The sequence below is a fragment of the Geospiza fortis genome, unplaced genomic scaffold (genome assembly GCF_000277835.1).
Source record: "Geospiza fortis unplaced genomic scaffold, GeoFor_1.0 scaffold186, whole genome shotgun sequence".
Lineage (NCBI taxonomy): Eukaryota > Metazoa > Chordata > Aves > Passeriformes > Thraupidae > Geospiza > Geospiza fortis.
Window position 1 is genome coordinate 6,476,081 of NW_005054331.1, and position 27,933 is coordinate 6,504,013.

At 47.5% G+C, this 27,933-nt stretch overlaps 2 protein-coding genes across 3 annotated transcripts; both read left to right on the plus strand.

Moving 5' to 3' along the window:
* The first annotated feature begins 2,892 nt into the window (after positions 1 to 2,892).
* Positions 2,893 to 8,068, plus strand: ARHGDIB (Rho GDP dissociation inhibitor beta). Of its 2 annotated transcripts, none has more exons than XM_031057567.1 (6): positions 2,893 to 2,917; positions 3,176 to 3,364; positions 3,922 to 4,005; positions 4,849 to 4,925; positions 6,404 to 6,467; positions 7,400 to 8,068. In XM_031057567.1, exons 2-6 carry the CDS (start codon positions 3,187 to 3,189, stop codon positions 7,597 to 7,599), a joined length of 603 nt encoding a protein of 200 aa, XP_030913427.1. In that variant the 5' UTR covers positions 2,893 to 2,917; positions 3,176 to 3,186; the 3' UTR covers positions 7,600 to 8,068. The 2 variants fall into 2 exon arrangements, with proteins under 2 accessions (XP_030913427.1, XP_005421685.1); XM_005421628.2 differs by lacking the exon at positions 2,893 to 2,917 and adding an exon at positions 2,977 to 3,069.
* Positions 8,069 to 8,749: 681 nt separating this feature from the next.
* ERP27 (endoplasmic reticulum protein 27) lies at positions 8,750 to 26,146 on the plus strand. The gene is made up of 7 exons (XM_005421629.2): positions 8,750 to 8,870; positions 9,062 to 9,162; positions 11,703 to 11,840; positions 15,150 to 15,263; positions 18,212 to 18,337; positions 25,072 to 25,269; positions 25,944 to 26,146. Exons 1-7 carry the CDS (start codon positions 8,750 to 8,752, stop codon positions 25,986 to 25,988), a joined length of 843 nt encoding a protein of 280 aa, XP_005421686.1. The 3' UTR covers positions 25,989 to 26,146.
* Positions 26,147 to 27,933: the final 1,787 nt, after the last annotated feature.

The window sequence follows — 27,933 nt, forward strand, 5'->3', positions numbered from 1 at the left end:
GGCAAGGAAGGGAAGGGGCCCCGCGGTCCGGAGCTGGTGCCCGGCGCTCCCCGGGCAATGGGCTCCCCTCTGCACCCCGGGGCTTGGGATGGGGAGGCCGGGGCTGGGGGCGCTGCTGAGTCCGGTGCGCTTCTCCCCCATCGCGGAAAATTACTTCCTCCCTGCTAAACCCGCTTCCTGGAGATTAGCCCTCGGCCAGGGGGTGGTGTGGAGAAGTGATGAGCAGACGGAGGGCAAGTGAAATGCTGTCCCTCTGACAGCCCTTTTGTGCCCCGTGGAGGCATGGGGGGGGGCCGAGGAGGTGCCCACCCTCCACCTTGTGAGTGCCCCTCCTGCTGCAGGTGCGAGGGCAGCTGTCTGTCCACGGCGCAGGCAGAGCCCAGCTGCGAGACTCTCGCACCTCTCGCCAAGGCGTGATTCCGTCTTTGCCTCCTGCAGCCATCTCTGGCTACCAGGGATCCCTAACCCTGCCCTTGCCCCCTCCCTGCTGTTTCACGGGTGCTGCCAGGCCTCAGGGGTGCAGGTGACGCAGGACTGTGGGCTGGAGCTGCAGAAAGGCAAGAAAAATGTGGCAGGGCAAGACACCAAGCACACAGATTTCTCCTTGCATATAGCAGTGTAGGGTTAGTTTTCTCAATTTAGTGAGGCTCTTGGTCTGAATGGGGGCTCTGTATTGGCTCTCAGAAACTCAGGAACCCCGACAGCATCATGATGTCTCTGGTGCCTGAGCTCAAGAATGTGTCTCAGCTTGCAGAGGGCACCAGCAAGTAGGGGCAGGAGCTGCTGGGATGGGAGCTTTCCTCTTGGTCACCGCCTGCCTTGGAGTTTGGCAGGAAGGCAGCGTCAGGTCCATGGCTTGGGGAAAAATGCCAGAACTTGGTCTGATCAGTGCCATCCTGAGGCGCCTGTGAGCCAGAGGTTGTTCATCCCAGACAGTCTGGCTGGTCCTGTTCCCTGCAGGATCTTGCTGTTGGCATGGCAGATTGTCTGTGCACCTTTCTGGGAGGTTCAGAACCTAAAAGCATTCCCCCTCAAGTGAGCCACCCCTGGGGGCTGGCAGGGACAGTCTCTGTGGCATGTGTGGTGCAAAGGGAAGGTCTGAGCGATGAGGAGCAGCCAGTCCAGTCTGACTCTGGTGCAGTCCTGACTCTGCCTTTTCTCTGCATGAGGGCAGAGATGCCTCTTTCCATCTCCTGTGATAAACTACAGGAGGTGGACATGGGAGGATGGGGGGGGGGAAGGCACCTGTGGTCTGTGCTCGTGTTGGTGGCAGATGCAGCCTGGTGTTGTGGGGAGCTCGGCTCAGTGCTCAGACCTGCAGCTGGAGCCCAAGTGGAAGGCAAGGCTTGGCACTGGCTGTCATGGCTAACCACAGCCTCCTCCTGTGCTGAACGTGGGATGGCACTGAGGGGATTGAGGGGCTTTCTAAGGTGACTGCTGGGGCCACAGAGTGCTGGGGCATGTGTAGTTGCTGCTTTAGGGAGGGAGCTTTTGGTTTCCTTTCTCATGAGGACAAGGTGAAGGGCCTTTCCTATGGTATTTAGATATTTCACACTCCTAGGTCTGGGCATGAACTGAGCCAGGGTTTTTCAGCTGCTGGTTCCTGGTTTTTTTCCTGTTTGTTTGGGTTGATATTCCCTTTTATTTCCCATGTGCCCATTCTGTACTAGTTCCTCATTCACCACAAAATCGCAAATTCGTCTTGCAATGGCCATTTCCAATTAAAATACCTGACTGAATCTTCTTGTTTGTGTGCTGGTCAGTTCTTTTCTGTCCCTTTGCAATGTGCCAATGTACCACTCCTTGATTATTTTTCTTCCCTGCACTGGAATTGCTCTGAGAGGTCTGCATACTACTCAGAGTTGCCTGACACCACTTGATGATTCACCTTAAACAGTTGTTTTTTCTTTTTTTTTATTCTTTTTTTGTGTGTTTCTTTTCTATTTTAATAAATTAAAAGACTATCCCATTAGCTCCCAGTTTAATTTTTGGGAGCAGAGGCAAATGTTAAGGCCACAGCTGCAGAGAAGGACAAATTATTTGTTTGGAAAATTGCAAATAAGGAAGCAAAAGGGGACTTTTTAGTAGGGACAGTCTCAAAGAAGCCTAAGTGGAAGTGAACTGAATGATCTGTGTAGCTTGACCAAATCCTCTTGCTGCCAAAGACCAAGGAATGGCTTGGCCATGTGTGACAGCTGCTGCTGTACCAGGCACTGCTCTGTTTGTCAGCCTTTCTCCCAAGAGTGGGAAGGTGGCTGGGACCATATGGCTGCCTCCTGGAGGCAGGCAGCTGGCTGAGGGGCACCTGGCACAGCACTGCTTACCTCTCCTGCCTACCTCCTGTTCCCCCATCCCATTGGTGTCTATTTCCCTGCTCTGGCTCCATTTGGGATGCCAGCCCAGCAGTTTTGCTGCCCGTGTGCCATTCAGGACCCAGCCCTGCTGAGTGCGGCTCAGCTCTCCTGCCTTGCACTCCGAGGGCACCACTGGAGCAGCACGGTGTGCCTGGCTCCTCTGGGCTCCCCATCATGCTTCCCTGCTCACTGGGAAGGACTCCTGCTGGGTGCCTGGAGTGAGCTGCCAGTGGGAGCGCAGGCAATGCCAGCAGATAGACTTTGCTGCCCGCTTCCTTGAGAGCTTCAGCTGACTTGCTAATCTAAGAAAGTGGCTGTCAGATATTCGGCCTTTCTGTGAAATGTGGCTTTTAACCCATTATGGGAGGGTGAACGAAGCATCTGTCCTTGGCTTTATTCGTGTTTCTCTGTGCTCCAGCGTGTGGCAGTGGCTCTTTGTGCGAGCCCTGTACGATGGCTTGTAATTGCAGGGTTGCCGGCCACAACTGTGCTGCAGAGTGGCTGTAAATCACTCTGGTTTCAGCCTCTGCTCCTGCATCTCCTCCCTGGGAGCGAATAATGGTGTAGGTCTGCGTGTGCGCGTGGTGCCTGCAGGGAGAGGAGCGGGGGTAGGGGGGGATTGTGTTTGAGCCAGAATATCAGCACAGCAGTGTCTGGATTGCAGCCGATTGCCGTCGCCATTTGCCTGTAGGGATCCCGCTGCCTTCAGCACTGGGTGGGTGCCTGCCTGTCAGGGCGCTGAGCCACACTGTGCCCAGAGTGAGTGCCCCCATACTCCCAATCCACAGCAATCTCTGACTGCCCCCTCCTCTGTCACCCAGACCAAGTCACCATGACTGAGAAGACACAAGAGCCTCATGTGGAGGATGATGATGATGAGCTGGATGGGAAACTCAATTACAAACCTCCTCCCCAGAAAACACTGCAGGAGCTGCAGGAGTTGGACAAGGATGATGAAAGCCTCGCTAAGTACAAGAAGTCCCTGCTGGGAGATGGACCTGTGGTAGTAGGTAGGTTGGGGCACACTGACAGGGGGGGACTCGGGAGATGTGCTGCAGCAGTGTGCTGTTGCTTCAGAGAAGAGGGACCTTGTTTGCCCAGGGACATGCACTGCTTGTGCTGGAGGGCTGGGGATGGGCAGGTGGAAAGTTGCACATAAAGGAAGCATGGAAGATGCTCTCTGAGTGTTAGGAAGATTACTGGGGAGTGCTGGCATCAGAAAAGAACTTGTGGTGGGAGATGTGTGGGTCTCAGAGGACTTTTGGGGATTTTAAAGGGGTCAGCCTGTGCTGAAAGGTGGTCTTGTTGCTCAAAATGATCCTAAGAAGGAAATTTTCTGTGGTGGAAAGACCACCTCTGGGTATTGTGATGGAGGCCAGAGGGATCCATGTGGAAGGACTGGATAGACATATGGTCCTATTGTGCTAAGGAAGCCTGGCATTACTGGGTGTTTCATGAAATGCAGTTTCTGTGTGGCAAGGCATCCCTGTTTCCTCAGTGTCATTCCCCTCTGATTGCATTTAATTTTGCAAGCTGACAGCTTCCCCCTGACTTCCCCTACCTGCAGACCCAACAGCTCCCAATGTGGTGGTCACCCGACTCACTCTGGTTTGTGACTCTGCTCCAGGACCCATCACCATGGATCTTACAGGTAGGCACAGGCTCTGCCCTTGGTCACAGAGGGGAGCAACTAAAGGCCCTGGCGTGCTCCAAGTTAAAAGAGAGTTTGTCGTTGGGATGCCACAGTGGGTTTTAGAGGAGCTCTGAAGTCATCTTAGCCTTGTTTCTTATTTTAAGGTATACACATATAAGTCAAAAAGAAGGAGATGTAACAGAGGAAAATATTGAGGGTTTTTTCCTTCATCTAGACTGCTGTAGGAGCTTCTGGGTTTCTCTTGCTGTCTCTGCTTGCTTCCTTTCAATGACACTTCATGAGCACAGGGGATGTGCATGCATTTGGGTAGCAGGCTGTATTGAAACTTCAGAATCGAGTAATACTGCAGTTCCGGCTCCTGGGGGCATGGGGAGAGAGCCTTATATGGGCTTTTCTGCAGAGAGAGGAAGCTGGGCCTGGAGAGGCAGAGAGGCTTCCTGTTCACCCAAAACCCCTGCGGGGCCCAGGCAGCCTTCCAAACTGGGCAGGAGCTGTGGAACACGCTCCTCTCACCAAGCCAGGCTGGGCATGGATGGAGCATACACACACTGCTGCATCTGCTCTGCAACAAGTCTGTGCATAAACATCTTTGTGTACATGTGCTCAGACCTGTGTGTGTTCAGGCATTATCTTCTGTGGACACAGATACATACGAGCACCCAGGAATTTCTGTATACTTGGTCACACAACACAATCTCACAAGGATGTCTGCATGCTCATTTTACAGGCATCATCCTTTGAAGGGATGCTCACCTCTGACAGCAACCCCATCTTCCCCCCTGTGCCTGGTCTCTCCTTGCTGTGACATCTCTAGCTGACAGCTTGATTCTCTTCTTGCAGGTGACCTCGAAGCACTCAAGAAAGAGACCTTTGTATTAAAGGAAGGGGTGGAATACAGAGTTAAGATCCACTTCAGAGTGAGTTGTTTTCCTTCCAGTTGCTTCTTACCAGTTGCTAAGGCCAGTCAGTGGCAGTCTGTCAGAGCCAGGCAGAATGCCTGCCCAAAAGCTGAACACTTGCAAAACTCCCCTAGCTTCAGGTGTTGCTCTACCCAGCAAGGGATGAGGTATTTCCAGGAAATCATTTCTGCTTGCTCATCCCTTGGAGGAAGTTGGTTTCTGTTTGCTCACACTGATAAAGGAGTGGTTGAAAAGCCAGATGGGTAGTTTTGGCTGAGTTTGGTTTTGCTTTTTAGCCACTGGAAAATCTTTACTTCACACTAAGTGGAAATGAACAGGGAGGAGAAGAGAAGAGAAGAGAAGAGAAGAGAAGAGAAGAGAAAATGGCTGTGAAGTACTGATTCAGTCAGTAATACTGGGCTTCATGTGCACATTAAGAAGATGTAATATTGTAGCATTTGGCTGAAGATACCTGAATTCTTCAGGTTGTGATATATCTAAATGGGCAAATTTCTCCCTCACTCCCATTAAGCAGTGTGTCAGCCATTTCTTCTGTTTACAGCTGAAAATGAAACTTGGCCACGCTGCAGTGTGGCATCCATCACTGAACTGATCATCTCTGCAAGTGCTTGCTTCAAAGCTGGGCTGGGAGGAGAAGGCAAAAAGGGAAGAAAGATAATTCTCCTGAGACAGATGAGGAAAGGTGTTAATATTGTGGGCTCTGTAGGGAAGGTTTCCCTTTTTCTCTGAGGCTTGCTGTCTCAGAGATGAATGTCCCCCAATGCTCTCCCCTGAGACACCTCCAGCTCTCTTTTGTGCTTTGAAATATTTGCATCTGTATCTGTGCCTTGTTGACTGGAGACACCTGAAGCCAGGCAGGTTATTCTAATTCCCTCCCTCAGTTGCATGGCTGGTAAGGGCTGGTACTGTGGGAATTCTACCCTGGAATGTAAAATGATCTGTCCATCTTGTTTTCAGATTGAGTAGTGTACACTGTGGGAAGGCAGTGTATGCTGGATACATCCAAGCTATCCATGGGAGATTTGAGAAAAGATTATGAAAACTGTCCCTCTGTCTTTTGAGAAGAAACTTGCCAGCTACCCATGGAGCTTAGAGGGCACCTGGATGCTGCCCACCCACAGGGGCTGAAGGGATGACTCTAGTTACCCATGGATGGTTTCCAGTATGAAAATTATTAAATGGGAACTCCCTGCTTCCCTTTTCTTTGTCCTCATCAGCATGTCTTGAGAACCTTACTGATGTGCTCCAGTCAGATTCAAAGTCGGGCAAAGGATAGGGAAGTACAGGAGCTGCGCAGAGGATGGTAAAGGTCTCCAGGTACCTATGGAGAAGTTGTTTTAGGGACCTGTTCAATGTGCCCTGTGCTGAGGCTCCCTTGTGTAGGGAGCCAAGATGGGTATGTCCCTAAGGAGGGGGAAAATCATCAGATACAAAACCAAAACTCTTCTCCTGACACTTCTGGTTCCTTCCTGCAGGTAAACAGGGACATTGTGTCAGGACTGAAGTACGTGCAGCACACCTACCGGACAGGGGTGAAGGGTGAGTAAGAGCCCTGCATGCCCTGCACAGCACTGCTCCTGCCTGTGTGTTCCCTCTTCTGGAACAAGTGTTCTGCAGCTCAGGGCTGGGACAGAGGCTCCCTTGGTCCCAAGTGCCACCCTATGCTAACACTCAGGAGGTAACGAGTCAGCAGAGTGCCTTCTTCACCCAGGACAGCAGTTCTTTGTTCTGTGCACACTCAGTGTGAGCCAGCTCTGGGATCTGTATGCTACACCCCTGTCTGCAGCAGCTAAGTCCACAGACACTCTGCTTGGACTGTGCTTGCCACAGGTTGCCTCTCCATACAGAGCTCTTCTGCCCTCCACCCCCTGTGCAGTGGCTCAGCCTGTGTGGAGCTTCCCACCCTCTGAAAGCTCTTCAAAAGCCCTTGGTAAAATTCAGACCTGCTCTGTGAACCTTCCATTGTGTCCCTGTATTTGCCCATGGGTTCTCCTCAGTGCTGCTGTGCTTGGACAAGGCAGAGGAAAGCCCCATTTTGCACACACACACACACATGCATTCTTGTGCAACCACCTCTGAGGCTTCAGCATCCTGTTCAGCACACATTGCTGGCATCTTCTCACCAGCAGAGAGAAGTAGTGGGAAATCAAGGTAGATCTTGAGCCATATGCTGGGTGTACTCACAGCCAGAATGTTCAGTTTTCTCCCAAATTTGTCTCAAACCAGGACAAGTGCACCCATGTGAGAGTGCACAAACTGAGTTGCCTATTCACCTGCCCATCCATCCGTGTTATCCTTCCAGCTGTCCTTATGCTTCACTAACCCGCTTTTCCCACTGATTTTGCTCTCCTTTGCTGACACGGGCCGTTCCTTTCTCCCCCATCTCCTTCGTGCTCTTTTGCTCGTGGCTTCCTCTCTCCCTATCATTCCCCATGTGAGGGGCTTATTCCCTGTGGCTTGTTTTCTCCTAGTGGACAAAGCCACGTTCATGGTTGGCAGCTACGGGCCACGGCCAGAGGAGTACGAGTTCCTGACGCCTGTTGAGGAGGCTCCCAAGGGTATGCTGGCTCGAGGCACCTACCACAACAAATCCTTCTTCACGGATGATGACAAGCACGACCATCTCACCTGGGAGTGGAACCTGTCCATCAAGAAGGAATGGACAGAATGAGTTCACCCAGTTTGCCTTCCCCCTTCCCATCCCCTTGCCTCCTGCACCAGTCTCCAGGCCTTTGCTGCTTCTTCTGATACACTGAGAACAACCCAGCCACCACCCCATCATGACCATAATGGGTTAAATTGGGAAGCATCTCCCTCCCTCTCCCCCAGTACTTCCTCCTGTTGTCCCCATCTCTCCCATACCAACTCCAGTCCTGGAAGTGCCTTTTCGAGGAAACAAGATCACCTGGCAGGGGTGGACTGGTCCCTGGAAAATCCCTCTCTTGAGTTACGCTTGCCATGTGCTCTGACTCATTGTAAAGGGTTACTTACCTCCTGTGATGGTCTCCTGGTCTGTATCTGGTGCCCTACCCTGTTAAAATCCATCCTTGTGCAGGCAAAGCCAGTCGGGGGAATGCAGCTAGATGCCGTAACAAGACTTCAGTGTCTGAGAATAAAACCAGTTTCTTTCTTCTTTTCTGCATGAGTGTCACATTCTTTTCTAGAGCATGTTTCTCAGTGATGTGTGTGTGGAGAATGCAGTATAGGAAGGCTTAAGAGCATATTTCAGCAGGGAAATAGCCCTCCTCCTTCAAAGCAGCAGCCTTACTCTATAAGCAAATTATTTCAGAGCAGTTTCCTTCAGGGATTTCATTAATTCTTTGAAGCCAAAGTCTGGGCTGTGATGGGAGTAGACTCCAGGGGTGGACAGCCCCCACCTCTCATCCCAGATGGCTGCTGAATGAGCCAGGGAGCTGTAAGATACCCTTCTCATGTTTAGCACTTACCCTAGCAGCTGTTCCCCAGAGCTAATGCAAGAGTTGCACGTCCTCGTGGCTAGCCTGCTGGCCAAGCACAAGGGAACATCATCCTCTGGAATCCAGCACCTGGAGAGGGCTGTTCTCAACCCAGCCGGGGTGTCTGCTCACAAAGGTGCAGGGCAGCTGCCAATGCCAGTGCTGTGGGTGACACTGCAGCGTTGTGCAGCTCTCCAGGCTGATTCTGGCACTGCAGGGAGGGGCTTTCTCCAGCCAGGCACTTATCTCAGGAGCTGGAGGCTTTGCCCCGGGCCAGCTGCTCCCTTCCCACCGCCCCAGGAGGGTTGTGGGTCCCCACAGCAGCTGACGTGTCTCTCACCAAGGAGAGCACTGGAGCAGGCTGGCATGGCGAGGAGAGGGCGAGCTGGTGCCACGGGCACATCCATCTTCCCGTGCCTCTTTGCCATCCTGCTTACCAGGTGCTCCCCGGCAGGGTGTGCTGGAGGGAGTGACTCTGCATCCCACAGTAAGTGAGCTTTCTTCCTGCCTTGGGGAAAGTCTGCTTCAGGGAGTCCTCCTTATCCAAGGCATGTTGAGCTTGCAAGAGAGGTTTGTGGGTGGGTTTGTAAGGTTGGGATGCTTGTGTGTGTGTTGGGGGGATCATCTTTGAGCTACTCCTTGTGTACACTCTGCCCAACCCTGACCTTTGCTCTGCAGGCACAGCCAGCACCAAAGACAAACCTATCCTGTTAAACAGCATCCCAGATGCCGAAGCCTTCATCAGTGGTGCAGAGGTGGCAGTCATTGGATTCTTCCAGGTGTGTTCTGAGCATCTCCCCTCTGCCAGCTGTGAGCTCTATCCCACCCTGATGAGAGCATGAGGGTGGATGTGGTGTAAACACCTGCCAAAGCAGCTGTTGTCCCAAAAAGTGCCCACAGTGCTGGGGCTGTGGCAGGCATGTGGAGGGATTAGGTGATGAGTGGCAGAGAGAGCTCAGGGAATTTGGTCTGTGCATGCAAAAGGAGAGGAAAAGGGAGGAAGATGAAGGAGGTTGTAGGAGCCCTGGAGCAGGAGAGAGGGCAATGCTGTAGGAGAAGGAACAAAGAAATGCACATGGTAGAGAAACAGTGTTGGTGAGGGGTGAATGGGAATGTCAGTTATTTGCTGTAGTCAGCAAAGACAGAGGAAAGCACTGCCTGTGTGATGGGGATGAGGAAGCCAAGTCTCAGGGAGAAGTGATAGCGCAGGGCCACCAAAGTCTGAGAGAGTTTGGGCTCAGGCTGCAGCCTCTTCGTGGGGAGGATGTAGGCATGGTCTCTGTTTCACTTCTTTGTTCCCCAGAGCAGATACCCTTGAGACTTCTGTCCTTTTTATCTAAATTCCACAGAATTCAAAGGTGAGTGACAACTACGAGTCCCTTGCCCTGCCAAATGGCATGAGTATTTTTCCTCAGAAAATAAAAGGAAAATATTTATTGAGCTACAGCACTGTAAAACAGAGGCCTCTTTAATAGGATCCTTATCACTTTTAAGTCCCCAAGTTGCACCTTTATCCATGTTTTCTTTGAGCTCTGTTCTGCTCTTCTGCTGTCCACACACTGGCCCATGTCAGAGAAGGCTTCAGACTTTCAAAACCAGATCCTTCTGCAAGCACCTTCCTCCTCCTGCCCTGTGCCTGGGGCTGGAGGGCAGTCTAGGGAGGGCATCGTGCTCTTGTTACAGGGCAGTGGCATGTCCCAGCCCAGCACAGAGTGAGTGAGGACTGATGTGGAGGACTGATGGTGCTGCCTGTGCAGTGCGGCAGCAACAAGTCCTTGAGCTGTGAGTGCAGGAGGCTTATGCTCCAGGGCCTTGTAAGCACTGATCACAGAGCACCAGCCGCCTCCACTTTGGTGCCTGCAGGCGATTGGAGCTCCTTGGGGGTTGCTCTTGCAGCTCTAAAGCTGCAGTGCAAAGCAGCCAGGCAATCTGCACACGCAGAACGAAAGCGCTGAGCTGCCTCCTTCCCCGAGGGCGGCTGCTGGGCCTTAGGCAGAGCTGCACCAGAGCCTCCTCCTGAGCTACAGAAGGGACACGGCTCCTTGTGTCCTGTGCCACAGTGGCCTCCCTCTGCAGGACTGCATTCTTCAGAGGCAGACAGGAGCTGCTGCTGTGCAGCCCCAGTGCCAGGAGCACAGGGCAGCCACATCTCGGGCATTCGGCACCTGAAGCACGGCCGGGCTGCATTTGAACAGCAGATAAAGACGTATGTGTGCCATGAAGGCTTGGCTCTTGGCCTGAAAGCATATTCATCTAAATAAAGCCCATGTTCTCCGCTCACCATGAATTACTTCTCTGCTGCAGCCTCTCAGTTCACTGCAGAATGTGGCTCGGCAAGCTTCCCGTATAATGAGCACGGCCTCCCTGACTGGGAACAGCATGCCGTGATGGAAACACAGCACACTGCTCCAGAAACCCCTGTGTGTCTCTGAGAAAGGGCTGTGCTCAGCCTGATTAAACCCCAGGTTTCCCAGGAATGCTCCAAAACTCAGCGAGATTATTCCCACCCTCGGCTTTAGCGCTCTCACCAGAGCAGTGTTGATGCACTGGCATTTCCAAAACAGGTCATGAGAGATGTTTTTCTTTGGAACGAACAAAGAATTTTGTTTTCCATTCTCTCTGGGCTCACAAACAGCTGAGCTGACAGTTCAAACTAAAAAGAAAAACAAACCAATTTCCAAGCAGAGACCATGTCTTGAGAATTTATATCCAATAAATAGAAGTATCAAAAATACATCACTAAAAAGTTGGGAATGGGAACAGCAAGGAAGGCTTTAATACAGGCAAAGGATTGCGGTAGTTAATGCTCTCTGCAAGAAAGAGAACGGACCTCAAAATACTGAGAAATTGCACATCTCTATCCTTTGATGTACCTGAATTCACTACTTTTTACAAGATGTACCTAAGATGTCCTTTTAAAAGGAACCATGATACTGATAAGGCAAGGTGTTCAAAATTTAATCTAGAATCAAGGTTAGCATAAAAATGGCGACGTTTATATATATGTATATGTTTTAGAAACACACACTTATATATACATGCATATATATATATATATTTGTTTGTTTGTTTGTTTGTTTGTTTGTTTTAAATGACACCTATGTTCTTGTTCTGGCGAGTTCCCAAGGGCTCAGCACCCTCCTGGCGGGTTCCTGGATCCCGGAGCATCCCGCCCGCGCAGGAGGTGGCGGCGGCGGTCGCTCCCGCAGGGACAGAGCGGCCGGCAGGTGTCGCGCTCGGTCCGCCCGCGCCCGCTGCCGGTGCCGGGGCCGGTGCCGGTTCGGGCTCGGCCCCTCACCGTCCCTGCTGTGCCCCGCAGGACCCGCAGAGCCCCGGAGCGGAGCAGTTTCGCCGGGCGGCCGGACAGGTGGCGGAGGTGCCGTTCGGGCTCAGCAGCAGCGAGGCCGTGCTGTCGCACTACGGCGCCGCGGAGAACACCGTGGTGCTGTTCCGCACGGTGCGTGGGACAGCGGCGGGGCCGGGGGGCATCACGGGCCGCTCCCTCCCGGAACACGCTGCCAGGCAGAAACCTGCATCTCCAGCATAAGAGTCTGGCTCCGGGTCCCCCAGCGCGCTGGTGTGGGTGGGACGAGTGCGTACAGCGGTAAAAAGCATAAAACTCATCTCTCCTTAGGGCAAGCCAAAAATAGGGTTCTCATTGGCAGTCAGGCTGCCTGCCCACCTCAAAGTACATCCCTCTTCTTGCCCCAAAGTGGGCTTTTGCTTTTCAACTGCAGAGTGCCTGTCATTGAGACACAGAGCGTAAATTACACCTGGTAACATTCTCCTCTTTAGGTGTTTCCCTACCGATCTAGTTCAGCACCCAGAGCTCTGCAAAGAGCAATGCCTATGTTTCTACATGACCTGCCCAGAGCTTGGCATTAACTTGGATGGGGTTTCTGTGGTTTTGGAAAGGGTCCTGAGACACATGAAAAGCGTCTAGAGTCATGTCACAATGGATCAACACAGCAGGCTTGATGCCAAAACTTGGCAAGTGTCGCTTCAGGCAGGCAAAGCTGTCTCCTAGGGTACAAAACTTTTCCAATGAGACAGAAAACACATCCAGACTAGGTCTCTGCAGTTAAGAGATGCTGTGCCACCCTACACTGTGGTTTGCAGACTCATTTCCTAAATATGCTTTAGGCATTAGAAATCTTGCTTTGGAGTTTTTTAGGGATGGATGCTGTGCTAGATCATATCTCTGTTGATTCCAGCTCTAAGTGCAGGTAGCTCAGTGTAGCCTCAATGTAGCTATATTGGCTGAAATTTAAGGAGATGACATTGGGAAGAGCCATGTGCTTGCTGCAAAAGTACCAAGAAGAGCTAAAAGCAAGTATTCTACTGGTTACATCAATTTCCCCACGTTGCTCCTTCTTGCACAAGCATGGCAGGTGTGTCTGAAGAGGAATGGGGCCCCAGGCAGCACAAGATGTCCTAAAAGCCAGTGAAGTGTTGTGACACCAGACCTCTAAGTGCTCGAGGTGGGGAGAAATGGGTACACACCACGTGTTCTAGGGAAACTAAATATGGCAGCTTGGCCAAGTTCTAGACCCAGTTTGTACAAAGATTGGACAGTTTGTTCTCTTTTTCCCCCTCACCATTTCCTGCACCATGTTTACCACTGATATTATCCAAATAATTAAAAAAGAATGATCTAAGAGTGAGCAATAGTTAGGCAGATCCTTTTATTTAACCTTTTATTTGCTAGATGTTGCAATTTTCAGCAACACCCATTTCAGTTTTGGTTCTTAGTCATTGTGGTTTTCTTCCAAAAATATTGAAAAGATCCTTTGTTTTTGCACTGTGCAGATAGTGAGGATGGCTGCACTGGAAGAGAGTTTGATAGAATAAATTGTTTGGATTGTTGGAATTTGTATTATATTGAATATTCTTTGTTCAGAGCCAAGTTTTTGCAACTGAACTCTTCTTTAATATGGAAAAAAAAAACAGCCAAGAAAATAATGCACTAGTCAGGTTCAAATATGGTTGACAATTCACTTGTCTGATTGTCAGTTTTTCTTAAATTATCAGACACATTATTTTTTCTTTTATCCTGTGATGAATAATGTGTAGGAGTAAGAGGTCAGAGATAAAAAGGAATTTTAAAAGAACGGATACAGGAACTTGGAATGAAATACTCATTTGAAGGATACAAAGATGTGTCACCAGGATAGAAGTGAATCAGAGGCATAAATTAATTTTTTCTTTGCCTTTGCAATGTATGAAACACAATGCTTAGAAGTTTAAACCATAATTACAGTAGTAGGAGGGACTGTGTCAACTGATGAGACTTCTTTGTAAATAGGGGAAAGAAACAGATTTATTCGAGTAAGAAATCCTGACAGACCTAAAAAGAACATAGTTAACAGATGCTAACCACCTAATTATATGGAGTGATAAAGACATTTTGACTAGAGCTTCAACTATTAAATGCAGGCTAGTTTCCAGCCTTATTTTCTTAAAAACATAAATGTTGAGTGCTGATTCAAGATGTTATTATCCCCAAATGGAAGTCAGAGTTTTCCAGAAGGCCATGAAAGCCAAGAGAAGACTTTCTGTAGAGTCCAAGCTGCTTTAGACTGGTTCTCAAGGCCAGTCTGATCTCAGCCACCCAGGTGTTGCACTGTCCTGATCTTATTTACTTGAGCAGAGCTGCCCTTTCATGTTATGCAGGAGGAAAACCAGTGAGAGGAATCATGCCACACTGTCTGAAAATCACCAGCTTGTGTTGTCAGACAGGGCGGGTGACTGGTATCAAAGACCTTGCCAATGACCACAGAACAGCAAAAATTACTTTAGATGTCTGCACACCACTGGAAAAACTAACACAAGAGCTTTCAGAGGTTGTCCACATGCAGAGAATAAAATCTGAGGTGTGCATGTGGACTGCTTCTCAGCCCCAAGAACCTCATTCAACATGTGTATCAATGGCTTTCAAATCCCAAACTTTGATCCTACTTCATGTCAGAGACCACTGCCTCCACAGCTTAACTCCATCACATCCTATGGTGGTACTACACAGGAACTCTGCCCTTAAACTCTAGTGTATTGCTATCATTCAGTGGTTGCCTGCTTATTTCCTGTTTATCAGGTCATGAAAATCTCAATAAAATCACATCATTTTGAGGGGATGAAGTGTGGGGAGATGTGTGGCAGGATGAATTTTCCTCTAAAGCTGAAATATGCTGGCCTTAATATTTTTTTCTTTTTTTTTTCTTTCCTGCTGTACTGGAAGAAAAATCCTCTTTTTATTGGAGAGATTTCCTGCTTGCACAATGTTTCCAGGAATTCCATACCGGGCGATGCCAATGTTTATTACTTGTAGAAGAAACAGAATAAGCAGATGAAGATGTTTAAAAGGGACATAAAGCCAGTATTGATGTGAGGAGTTAGACTATTTAATGGCCTCTCTCCACAATGCCTAGAATAGTTTGTCAGCTAATTCTCCCTGTTTCCAGTGCATTGAGAGCTGGTAGTGTAGGGATGTCTAGAGTCCTCAGAGATTTCTATTATACCATGAGTTTGGCTTGTCCTTGGGAGGCTGGAGAAGGCTGGGAGATCCTTATCCCAAAGAGCAGGCTCGTTCCTGTAGATTCTAGACCTCCAGGAGTGGTGATGGGAAGAGGTGGGGATTGTGCAGTGGGGGAGAGAGGATGGTGGTGTCCCAGGGGTGGATGTCTCTGTGAGTGAGGGCAACCAGAGCCTCGGGAGGAGGTGCTGGGAGGAGAGGACAGCTGTGACTGCAGGTGTCTTTGCCTGACTCCAGGTAGACAATGACCGGCGGGATCTGGACATGAGCAGCAGAGAGGTCGATGCCAAGAAGCTGACCCGCTTCGTTCGCATGAACGAGCTCCGCCTGGTGACAGAGTACAACCCTGTGGTAAACACCAGCTCCCTGCATCCTCACCCTGCGCTTGGCCTTCCTCTCATGGTGCCCTCTGGCCCCAGTTTGCATATCCAGATGGATGTGAGGGTCAGAGCAACAGTGCAGGTGGGACTGGGGAAGTCACACAGCTCTTCACTGCTGCTCCACATGTGGGCTGGAAGCAGATTTGCTGGGGCATGAGTGAGGTGGGAGAGGAAGGGACTCATTGCAGTTCCTTTGGCTTTCCAGTAAATTTGGGATGTTGAGGGGCAGAGAACTCCATTTCTTACTACTCTGCAGGCAGTACTGCTTCCTCCCATGGATATTTGTCATGTTGTGCCAAGCCCGCAGAGCCAGCTCAGCCAGAATGCCGTCTCTTTGATGATCCTTGAGAAACATGGAAGCTCAAACGACCTGATCTCAGAAGGCAGGATTTATGCATCACTCAGCACATAGGGCTTGATGTAAGCCCAGATATTTGAATGCATATTCAAGAATGGGTTGGGAACTTCCCAAGCAAAATCTTTCCCATCCCTTCTGTTGTTCCTCCAGAATTCATCAGTTCAAGAACAACTACCACCAGAAAACAAACAAACAAACCAACCAACCAACCAAACCAACCAACCAACCAACCACACACAAAATCAGGCTTAGAATGCTTCCATGTTGGCCATCTTCACTGGCTCACCCATCTGACTGGCAGTGGCAGGGTCCCAGCACTCCTCCCTGCTGTAGAGGTTGACCAAGGATTTAGGTTCTTCTGAAATCTTAGCGGTTCCTTGGTCTCATTGCTGTGGAGTCAATAGGTATTAGAAGCCCCAGTTGCTGCAAGGCTGAGACTTTATCATGGCTGATGGGGTATTTTGTGGCCTTCTGGATAGCTATAACAGTGCTGACCAAGCTCAGCTTGTATCAGGGAAGAATGGCCCAACCTGTTGCAGAGCTATACCTTTTCAGGATAAACTCAAGGATCATCTAAGAAAACCCAATGCATTCAGTCACTTCAGTTGCAACCCACCAGTAGGAGAGTATTTTGTTTTGAAAAGTAATATCTTTTCCCGTTGTGAAATATGGTAGGACTTTGTTGGTTTTTTTTCTGTAACAAAAAAAAAAAGTTTTTTCATCTTCGAAAGGGAAAATTTTGAAATCACAAAATATTTCTGGGGCCTGCTATATCCTGCTCCACTGGCCTAACAGCCCTTTAAGAATACCCACGTCACATCAGCAGGGACGATGTTCTCATCTTTGTAACTTCCCAGACCTTCTGAAACCTTGGAGCCCCCATTAGATCCTTTTGCAATTCATGGGTTCATGGGACAATGTCTCTTTCTTGACGTATTTCTGCTGATGCTTTGGGTTCTTGCTGCATGGTGTCCTGTTTGGCACCCAGGCTGTTTCCCTGGCTGAGAATTCCTCAGCTGTTCAGCTGGTCCCCTCCACCCTGATGTCAGTACAGATGTTGTTACAGGTTTTTTTCCAGACTCTCTGGAGCTCTATCAAGGTGCTGCAATTAACAGTGCCTCCTGCAGTCCCTGGCCCAAAGCCCTCCCAGCTTCCCTAAGGTAGCTTGGTTTTTCATAAATATTTATTCCCAGTGCATATGCTGTTTGCATCCAAACATGCTGCAGGTCAGCAGATAATGGGGTCACATGGCTCGCACCAAGTGCTGCCAAGAGCTCCTCTCCCCATCCTGGGGCCCTTACTGTTTCTCCCACATACTTTAGGAATTTTTAGGCCATGTTTACCCTGTGGGCTTTTCAGGCCAGTCAGATGTGATGCAGCCCTGCTGATGAGCTCTGCTGATTGCTCTCGCACAAGGCTGTGTGGACAAGCACACCTTTGTGCGGAGCTGCTCCCTCCTTGTCTGCTCTCACCCAGCCCTGTCAAGGGGCTTGGTGTTGGCTGGCTTCATCCTCACCTTCAGCCTCCTCCTCTCCCATGAGGTCCTCCAACGCTTCCCAGCTTAGCTTGCAACCTCTCCACTGTTCCCCACCTCAGCTGCACGCCATCAGAAAAGTGAAGGGATACAAAATATCTGATAAATATGAAGCAAACAGCAGAGTCCCGTCTGCCAAAGTCTAGAAGCTCTGTTATTCACGGCCCTTGCCAGCATGCACTCCCTGACCCCTTCCTTGTTACTCCTGGAGCATGTGGAAACTTTCTGCTCCCACTGGCGGGGAGCTGCACAGGCTGTGCCTCTGTGGTTTCGGTGGCACTAGGGAGGAAGCAGGTCTGGCCCCTCTTCTGTTTAATTTGAGGGAGAGGCTGCAGGCCTGCAGGAAGCAGACAGAAGAAGTGAGATGAGGAGTGAGAGGGTTCATGGAGATGGTGCTGTGGCTTCTTGGGCAGTGCCAGCCCTGGTCCCTCACAGAAAGCCAGTGTGCAGTGCCCACCTGGCCCTTGCCCAGGGTGTTCTCTCACCATGGGACAGCAGACACAATTTTAAACCCCAGCACTCAGGAGTGTCCAGGCCCTCAGGCTGCTGAAACTGTGAACTCATCCCGGTCTTACATAGAGTGTAACACTACAGAAAGAAAATAAGGACAAACACCAACCTTGACACCACAAATCCTTCCCACTTTCTTGCTCGTTTTTCAGACAAGTGCTGGACCTCAGCGATTTAGGACACCCTTATATTCAGTGTTTGCTGGCCTTGCTTTTCACATCTTTAGTCTTCCTGTATTCTGCCCTACTCCTACTCCTCTTGCCTAGTCACTGTCTTAAGGCCAGTGATGGATCTTTGTGGTCTTCAGACTCTTGTCTGGAGAATGAGCAAAGCCAGAGGGTTAAGAGCTTCTGCAAAGAATCCAGATTGGATCCCCCTGCTTTAAAGAAATCTGTCCTGTTTGTGATGCTGATTTGCAAAGAAGCCACAGCTGAGCCATGTCCCACTGACACTGCATCCAATGCCAGCTGAGCGTTCCCAATCTCCTTGCCTGTGTTTCTCCCTCTGTGCTGGGCAGACAGCAATAGGTGTGATGCAGAGCTCACTGCAGTTTAACCTCCTCCTGATCACGGACAAGATGTCTCCAAAGCACCCCGAGCGAATGCGCAAGTTCCGGGCGGCAGCAGAGCTCTACAAGGGCAAGGTGAGTCCAAACAGAGAGAAACAGGGGCTGTGCGGAGGGGAAAACCCAGTGATTTCTGCCATGAATGGGGAGGGCATGATCTCCTCTGTGAATTATGAGAGCAAAGGTCAAGTAGCAGGAAAAGAGGATTATCTGGATAATAAAATGGACGGGCTGGTTCTGTTCACCTTTTCCCAATTTGCCACCTCATGGGGTTAATCCCCTCTGTATCCTGCTCTCTGCTCTCCTGGTGAAACATCGGGGCCTTTGTTGCTTTTAGCCCAGTTTTGTTCCCTTGTACTGGGAGAGGACACACAGCTGCTGCTCTTCAGTCTGGCAACAGTTGTGCTCTACTGATGTGAGAGATGAATTTGTATCTACAGCCTGCAGGACGCCAAGGCAGCTTATATAAGTGACCAGATAGCAAATAATGTCAGTGCTTCTTAACCCTTTCACTTCTGGAAATGGCTATTTTAAAGGAACTGCAAATAGGCTGCTTCGATTTCCCACAATAAGGTGATGAGATAGATGAGGTGTTTCAAAGAAATTTTGCCTGAATTTCAACCCTCTGGGAACAGAGCTCCCCAAATAGTAAATTCTCCATTGTCTGCTTCTCTGGCAGCAGCTGGATTACAGTGGAATTTTTGTCCAAGGAGCAGAGGAATGAACTTGCAAGCAAAGGAGGATTGGGAGCAACAGGAAGGCGTTTGTGGCAAGGGAGAACAGCAGATGGGAGGGGGCAGAATGTCAGAGAAGCGGGGAAGGATGAGCTGAGAGGCACTAAGAGGTCTTCCTCTGGGAAGTGTGGAGCTGGAAAGATTTGGGATCTGATAACTAGAATATCTGTATGCATCTGGTTTTGGTATTGAAGGAACAGATTATAAATCAAGTATACCCTCACCTTTGAATCCAGGGACCATCTCAGATCCATGCAATCTCAGAAGTCTTGAGACTTGCTTATGGCAGGACTGCTTTGGAACCTTTACATCTTTCCTAACCATTGCAAGAGACTAGGCAGAAAATATGCATCAAAATCAAAAGGTCTCTTCAAAAATGTTTTGCTTTGATGAATATGTAGTTATAAAAGAAAACTCATTTATCTGTAAAATTCCATTTATCTATTGTGAGATGTGTGTTAAAGTGACACAATTAACACTGTTTTCCCTGAGAAGCAGCGTCTGATACAGGTCTCCACCTAGCAGCTATTTCTTCCAACACAATGCTGTTTAGCGTCACTATCCATTGCTGATGCAGCTGCATCTTGTTTTCATGTGACTTGCCTAGATCTGAGTAAATAGCTATAATTTTCCTAGAAATACTTCACAAAACATTGGATAAAATGTTGTACTGAAGTTCAGACAATTTATGAATTCTCAGCAAGCCAGATCTAGGGGTTTTTTATTTGTTCAGGAACATTTCCAACTGAATCAGTCAACAAGTTTGCCAGAGTAAAGTACAAACATTAAAGATGTGGGGATTTGACTAATTATTTCCACTTTATTGCTGTGGTACTTGAGGACACAAAGATGAAGTGACCTAGAGTCTAATAAGTTATTACTTCACTATTATTATTTTTCCCTGAAGGAGTGGCACTCTGAGGAGCAAATTGTGTTTTGGACTGCCCTCCTGGAAAGCAGTGGGAGAGAGCTAAGATCCCTCTGCTTGGATTTTAGGTCTGGATAGTAAGGAGTAAGCAGAGTGATATGCCCACTTAGGTTTGTCCCCATTGCTCTGCCATATAGAAAGTCCTGAATTAGTTTGGGTATCAGTATTCCACTGCACAATACCATGAAGATCCCTGCTGGCTAATTTTCCTTTGTGAAGTTATGTGTTGTTGGAACTACCAAGTTAATTGAGGTTTGCCTCAAAATAAGTATTGATTAGATTTTGCCTTTCAGCAGCTTTCAGTCTGAGAATAAAAGCAAGACTCTTGACTTGAATTTTGTTCAGGATTACCAGTGAATAACTCCTGTCCTGTGGGATAGTGGTGAAAGGTTTGTTTGTGCTGAGGGGTCAGTGCTACCAGTGGTTTGAGCAAGGAATCATTGCTGTGCAGTGGAGAGATGTTCAGGCTCCTGTGAGCATGTTCCACTGCATCCTGCACTGCTCTACAGTGACTGCAGAGTGCCAGAACAGACTGGGGGTACTTGGTGTGTGTTGCAGCATTTCCACAAGCCAGTAGAACACAAACAGAGCCTCAGAAAGGATCCCAAGCAGGAGAAGGGGTACTGATCGTGTCACACATCTCTGCTGCATGCTGATCAAAGAGCAGTCCTTGTCATTGGCATCACCAGTGGGAGGGAAAAGAGAAACTTGTCACATGGACAGAGAGATGAAGAGGAGCTGCTGCTGGGTGACTGACCCCAAAGAATGAAGGAAAACCATGGAATGGTGTAATAACTGAGGTTGGAAAACATCTCTAAGATTATTGAGTCCAACCTTTAATGGATCATGAGGAGGTGATTCATCTGTCAGTTTCTGGATTATGGTCCTTTCACCTCTGGTTTATGATATTTTCACTTCTGCCCGAGGGACAGCTTAAATTTTCAGCTGGAGGATCCATGAGGCAGGATGGTGAGGACTTTCATTTGAAAACTGTTGCACCTGGAGCAACAGTGGAGGCAGTCAGTCTGAACTGCACCTGGAGCAACAGTGGAGGCAGTCTAAATTTTCTAGATTTTATTGTGGAACCTGAGCCCTGTAAAATGTTGGAGACAAAAATGCAAATCATAGATGATGTTAAACCAGTAGAAGCTGACCACAATAAGAAGAAATATGGTACTTTTCTAGCACTTTTTGAGAAACAGTTGTGGGTGGATAACAGCTAACAGAGTTCAGAGCACTGCAGCTGTGGGAATAAATCCACCAGTCTTTTTAGATCTTCAATCAAATATGTGCTTATTTGAGAAAGTACTGCCAAGAGTCCAGGCAAGGAAAGGAAATGCACTGGAAAGGAGATGTCAGGATTTGCATTGCCGAGCCAAACTAGAATACTTATATTCAGTTTTCTAACATGATAATTACAGCCGGTGTAACTCATGGGTGTTTGCAGAAGTCTCAACAAGGTGATGTTGGGAATAACAAAAGCAGCTTTTGTTGCAGCTGACATATTTGGTTTCCAATGTCAAAATGATTTGGGTAGGGATGTTTGCAAACTCCCTTTTAATTTAGATGTAGGTCCATTTAGAAATGCATTTTGAGAAACTCCTGGTGTCCTTCAGGAGTTCTTCCATGGAAATGAAAAGATGATGCCCTTTCTCTTGAAGACAGTTATTCGTACAACTTTTATTCTTCTTGTCAGACACTGATGGCTCCAGAGCTGAGAGAGATAATATTTAGAGATGCCTTTTTTAGCCATAAACAGAGAAGTCTGTAAATACAGACTTTTTATCTCACTTAATAGATATCTGCAGTAAAGTTGTTTTTATAGCTGTCTTTCTTTTTTAATTCATGACTGGTGTTTTTGTTTTGCTTTGATGCACTATGATGTAGGAAATTACTCAGACATCAGAATTTGATCTTTTTGCTTATACAAAACAGTGAACTTCAGCTCTCTCTCTGAAGTTCAAAGTAAAAAACTGCATATAAGACTTGACCATCCTTTCTGTTTGTCTTTGTTGGAGGAAAAACTAAATAATGGCAATTTGGTTTCTATCACTGCAGTGCTATTTTCAATTATCTTTAATTCCCTGGGCAATAACATCATTCCATATCTTAGTATCTACCACCAACTTGATGTTCTAAAAGCACTGGACTAGGAATCAAGTTGTTAAGACATCACGACAGCACCAGTGTACAAAATTTATGAAAGGTGGTTTATTGCAAGTGACAGTGCACAGAAAATATCATGTGTGAAGGGGACATTTTGTGTGAAGGGATTTCTCATTGATGCAGGATCTCCTTCACTGCATGAAGCAGCAGATCTCTGAACACAGGCAGGAAGATTGCTACACAATGAAAAAAAAATCATGGAAATAATCTCAGAATTTAAAACACCCAACCAGCTGTTGTACAGGATGGTATGAAATGGAAAGGGAACTTTCTGTTTGGGATGGAACTAACTGATCTCTAGCAGTGACATTATAGTTGTCATTATAAGTGGGATTTGTTTTTGGTGACTTCTAGCTTTGGTAGGTCATCTGAGTGAAGGTTTTAGGCTCTTTTTAGCATAGAGAGAGAAGGACAGGCATATGCTTCCTTCCACCCTTCTAAGATGGGTGGAATAAAGTGCCTGTCCCTGTTTATTGTATAGGTAATGTAGATGACTGGCTGAGACGAGACTAGGATCTGGATGGCAGAGGTCAGGCAATGTGAATCCTGCCTCATGGTCAATATAATTTTCCATGGTTACTGTGTTCATTCTTTATGATTGGAGCTGACTGGGAATCTCAGAACAAAATAAATTCCTCATGAGAAAATTCCAGTACCACAAGAACCATGGCATCTGTCATGGAAATGTGACAACTGAGAAATTTTCTTGGCTTTCAGCTGCTGTGGAGATCATGCTTCCAGTGCTAGTGGCCTCTGGGCCAGCACATCCTCCCTTCTGCTCCACAGGTGTGACCCTGAGACCAGTCTGGCAGGACTCCTGGAGCACAACTAACATAGATGGGCCCTTCTGCTGAAGGAGGACCCATCCCATGTCACAGACCTCCCAGGAATGCACCATTCTCGTAGGCATTACGGTGTCTTGTTCTGAGCTACAGTGGCCAAGTGCAATTGCTCTCTTTTCTGTATTTTTTGAATGTAGGCAAGAAGGAAACTTTGCTGTGCTTTGGCACACTGTAGCTCTGTGAGCCAAATGGGAGTCATTAGAGAGATCCAAGTCAGGAAATCTGAATGACAATGTTATCTCAGCCTCTCTAGCTGAGGGGCCTGTTTGTGTGTTTCTGTTTGCTCCTGTGAGGAAGAAAGCATTCAGAGTTCTAAACCTCAACCTTTTTGCTCTTTTATTTTTACTCTGTTCTTGATATTCACGGATAAAGTATGTACAGCTTTTTAGTTTTGGATGTTTTAGCAAAGTCTGGAGGCTTGATGAAGTGAAGAATATTGACTAACATTTATTTATGTTACTATTTTAAAATATTATTCATCTGTTTTAAAGGTGGTGGAGATTTTGTATAGGAAGTGATGCAACAATACTTTTAAAATTTTAATTACCTCTTCTTTAACATTTGATTAAAAAAATATTGTTGTCTAGTCAATCTCTTATAGAGAAACCCAAAAGCTGTTGAATGCACCATGAAAATACTGCACTGACACTCTGAAAGTTCTTCCCTCCAACACTGGCCTCTCTTTCTAGCTATCTAGTTGAAAAGAGAGCCCTAAAACATTTCATACTGCTGTTCCATCTGAAAGCCTCTTAGATCATGTCCCTAGACCTGTGAGCCTTAAATATGGGACCTTTTTCTAGCTTGGTGTTTTATCCTGCAAAAAGATGAATTAAGTGCTCTGGGAGAAGTGCCCCACCACCTGTCTGCTCACTAGCTTTTTGCTCTTGGGGCACAGTTGACTTTTGGAAGAAAAATTACAAATGGTGAATATCACATATCTAGTGAAAGTGCTGTTCCTGTTTCTGTATTTCACTAAAAAACTGAAGTTAAACCTTACAGCAGCCTAAATATCCCTCCTTCCCAATAGGCTGTTGCCTAGGAAAGTTTTCAGATATATTTTTTATAGAACATAAATTTAATAAGTAAAGAATTTTGTATTTATGAAGTTTATTTATAGAGAAGAAAACAAGTTTGGAACTAACTTGAGTGTTCTTCATTGAAAAGAAACAAAAACATGAGTCACAGCCTGGGAACTGCGCACATAATCTTCACATTACATTGCTTCTTTATTTTTAAAGCTCTTATTTTCTTGTGTAAATGAAGCCATAGCCTTGTCCATAGGTACACTGAATATGCTAGGCCCAGTAGATTGCACAGGGTAAAAAGAAGATAAAGTTACACATGCTAGCTGGGTGTTTTCTTCATTGACTTCAATCACATCTGCTGAGGGATTCTATTTAATCAGGTCACTGATTAAATTGTTTAACTGCTATATTTATTTTCTTTTATAAATTTTATGATAATGACTGTAGGTCATTCTCATCCTGGCTTATTCATGTTGAGCTTCTCTCCTCAGGTCTGAATGCTCCACTGAGCTGGGCTGTATGGACATCAGTATCTTGACAAAAACTTCTGTTTCCCAAATCCTTGCATCCTCATTTCTGCTCACTTCAATATGTCCTTTGGTTTTGGTACTCTCATGTTCTTATCCTTGCAGGTTCCTGATGCCCTGTACTTCATTCTCATATTCTTGCAATTAAATTTGATTCTTCCCACACCAAAACCCCTTTTTACACTGGGTCTGGCAAGGATGTGAGCATCTTATCCAAATAATATGCAAGTAAAGGATTCAGCTTCTTTGACATTTGCTGTTAAGATAAAAGACATTTTGTTTCCTTATCTATTGAGAGAACAGGAGTGGAGACTCCCTTCCTGTTGTTCTGCAGATATATTTTTAAAGAAGGTGAAAGAAGACATTTTGTTTGGTAGTGTAAGTCTGGACTTGATAAAATACAGACAAATGTACTGCATGGAGCTGCTAGATAGTGGCCAAGGAAAGCGTTGTCCTAACAGAGTATGGATGGTTTTCTCAAAATCTTTACCAAAATATCACTATTAATCTTCATATGATCACTGTTTGGGGATCTGTTCTCCATCTCAGCTTCTGTTTTTCTCACGTTTTCTTTCCTATTTCCATCACAGATCCTCTTTATCCTGTTAGACAGCAATTTGCAGAGCAATGAACGAGTACTGTCATACTTCCAGCTGAAGAAGTCCCAGCTGCCAGCTCTGGCTATATTCCACACCCCAGATGATGAGCACGAAGTGGTGGCTGTGAATGACATCTCCATTGAGCGTGTGCAGGACTTCTGCAATCGTTTCCTACAAAGAATGCCAAAGGTAAAGGGGGCCCTGATGCTGTTGTTTACCAGGCTCTTGGAGAAGGTGACTTCAGTTCCTTGAACTCCTCCCCATCCCTGTCACTTTCTCTTTCATGTACATTTCCACCTGAATATCAGAGAAACATTAGATTTTGGGCAGAGCAGAGGTGGATGTCTTTGCAGAGCCTCTTTCTTCATTGACCTCTGCCTTCCAGTCTACAGCAAGAAGAATTCACTGATCTCTGCAGCTGTATGAAGGTCTCTGTGAAGCATCTATCTTTTGGGAACTGTTAGGGAGACAAAGTGAAGGGTGCTTTTGGACGCTGAGAGGGGAGGTGGTGGATGGCAGCATATGAGAGCAGGTCAGAGAGACCAGTGGCACGGTCTCTCTGAAATTAAAACTACCAGGAAGACTACAGAACAGAGTGTACAGATAGGGCCTTAGGACTCTACCAGTGGTCTCCACTGGCAGAGGCACAATTAAATCTTCATGTTCATGCAGTTTTATAAGTTCTCTCTCTGTCAAAAATTCATCCTCCTGTAGCACAGGGTCTTTGTGTCGTGTGACAAAAATGAGATAGGGTAGTGGCATAGACAGCAGAGGGAGGCATTTGAGTTATTTTGTTTTCTTTATCCCTATGCTGAGAAACCAAGTAATGTCAAATCTGATTTCATCCCTCTAATGTGTTTTAGAAGGAAGACAAATCCGAGGAGAAGCCCCTCAATGAAGAACTCTGATTCTTTCTCAGCCGAGAGGATGACTGTAGCCAGAGTCTGTTTCTGGTGTATGAAGAGTTCACTCAGCCCTACAGCTCAGCAATTCCTGAGCCAAGTCAGTCATGGATTCCCATCATCATTCCATGTACATACATGCTGTCTGTCCTCTCCAGGAATCTCTTCTCTCTTCTCTCTGCTCATTTGTTGGCTCAAAAGCTCTTTTTTCAGTACTTCAGGACCTCTGGTATTGTCCTACAATATGTTTTCCTGTGCCACTGTTGGAGCAAAGGGTGGCACAGTGAAATGACAATATCAGAAGTGAAGCTAGTAGTTCCAGGGATCTGTTTCCCTCATTCTTTTGGGTTTTGGTGCTATGCTGGGATCCACTGTCAGCCTTGCCTCATACTACAAATAGGTTTGTTGCTTGATATCACATGAAATTTTCCGTTTATTTTACTAAATAAAGCAGTAAGTGAATGGCCTGAATTTTTATGCAAATGTTATTTCCCACTCCCCTCGTCTTTTACTTAAGGACAAAGTCTCTATTTATGAGTGAATAAGCTCAGAAAACCTCCTTTATCTGAGTTTAACCGATGCAATGCCTAACCAGTCAGGTTGATTGCTAAGAATCATTCTCTATGGAAATGGACCCATTGTCAATAGATATTTCGACCAGGACAGGACATACCTGTGAAGCTTTGGGACCAGAACAGCACCAGGTAAGAAGGTCTGAGACGGTGCAGCAAAAATGAATGAGCCTAAGATGTTGCAGTCAGTAATCTTACCCAGGAGAGGCTGCTGTGGATCAGAGCAAGGCATGCTCTCACCATCAGTATGGCCAGGGAAGACAGCTGTCTGCCCCAGGTGACCTTTTGAATGAGTGTGTGTACAGCGGTAAAATATAAAAATATATGTCTGAATTCTGCTGGATGCCCTTCTGGCTTTTGTGCATTGAAAAAAGACTATACAAGTACAGTATAGATGCTAAGAGCTGAAGGTTGTGCCCCAGAGAGAGAGGAGGGATCTAAGGTGTCAGAATACCTTGCTGCTTTTGCCCTGGGAATGAGCAGAGGTGGTAGCACTGGGCTGGAATGACTTGTGAATGAAGCAGCTTTGGTGCTGATGTGTGAAGGTGTGAGCACAGGGATCAGGCCCTCTGAAACACCGGGGAGCCAGAGGGTCCCCTCCTAGACCCTGTCACAGTACAGCTCTGAGGATGAGAGATGGCTCACCTCCTACTGGCCCAGATCCCAGGCAGAGCAAAGTCACACCTGCCTTCCAGAATCCTCATGCCAGTGGTATGTGATGGGTCTGAACTCCTGGTTCTATGCCAGCCCTAGAATGTGCAGGGCTGTGCCTCCTGCCAAGAGCCCTGCTCACTTTCCTTCAGTTGGAGAACTGCTCCTTTATACAGCAATAGCTTGCTCCTCCCTAGGAAGGGTTTATTCCTTTCTCTGCAGTCTGACAGAGTAGGAGAGGTCTTCTGGGGAGACATCTGTGAGCAGTCTTAGCATCGTAGGTGTTTCCAGTGCCATGCACATCTGTCTGTGGCCCAGATCAAAGAGTGTGGGGGCCCTGACCTGCTGCACGAGTACCTGACGTCTGTCTTGGCCAGCTGCAGAAATTGGGCGCAGCGACGTGACTCTTTCTCAGTGCTGCAGGGAAACAAAATAGGACATGAATGAAGTTCTGGTTCTGCAAACAAGCCTGAGAGTAGAAGCAGTGTCCCCAGTGACTGCGCTCACTGTGTACACAGCTAATTATAGGGATAACTTTTCAGGAGCTTATGTACACTGGGGAGTTTAATTCCCTCTGCACCTTACAGGGCTCTGCATCTAACCAACAAATTTGGGAGCTGCAAGCAAGGCACAGGAAAAGCCTCCTCCTTCTCCTCCTCCAGCAGCTCTGCAGTGCTTTTCAGGACTTACACAGCACAGACAGCCCTGGGGGATGCCCTGTGCACAGA

Bases quoted from the DNA above. Each gene is read 5' to 3' on its own strand.
- ARHGDIB (XM_031057567.1), top strand. From the start codon at position 3,187: ATGACTGAGAAGACACAAGAGCCTCATGTGGAGGATGATGATGATGAG. The intron at 3,365-3,921 runs GTAGGTTGGGGC...CCCTACCTGCAG, and splicing joins AGATGGACCTGTGGTAGTAG to ACCCAACAGCTCCCAATGTG. The intron at 4,006-4,848 runs GTAGGCACAGGC...CTCTTCTTGCAG, and splicing joins CATCACCATGGATCTTACAG to GTGACCTCGAAGCACTCAAG.
- ERP27 (XM_005421629.2), top strand. From the start codon at position 8,750: ATGGCGAGGAGAGGGCGAGCTGGTGCCACGGGCACATCCATCTTCCCG. The intron at 11,841-15,149 runs GTGCGTGGGACA...GCCTGACTCCAG, and splicing joins CCGTGGTGCTGTTCCGCACG to GTAGACAATGACCGGCGGGA. The intron at 25,270-25,943 runs GTAAAGGGGGCC...AATGTGTTTTAG, and splicing joins TCCTACAAAGAATGCCAAAG to AAGGAAGACAAATCCGAGGA.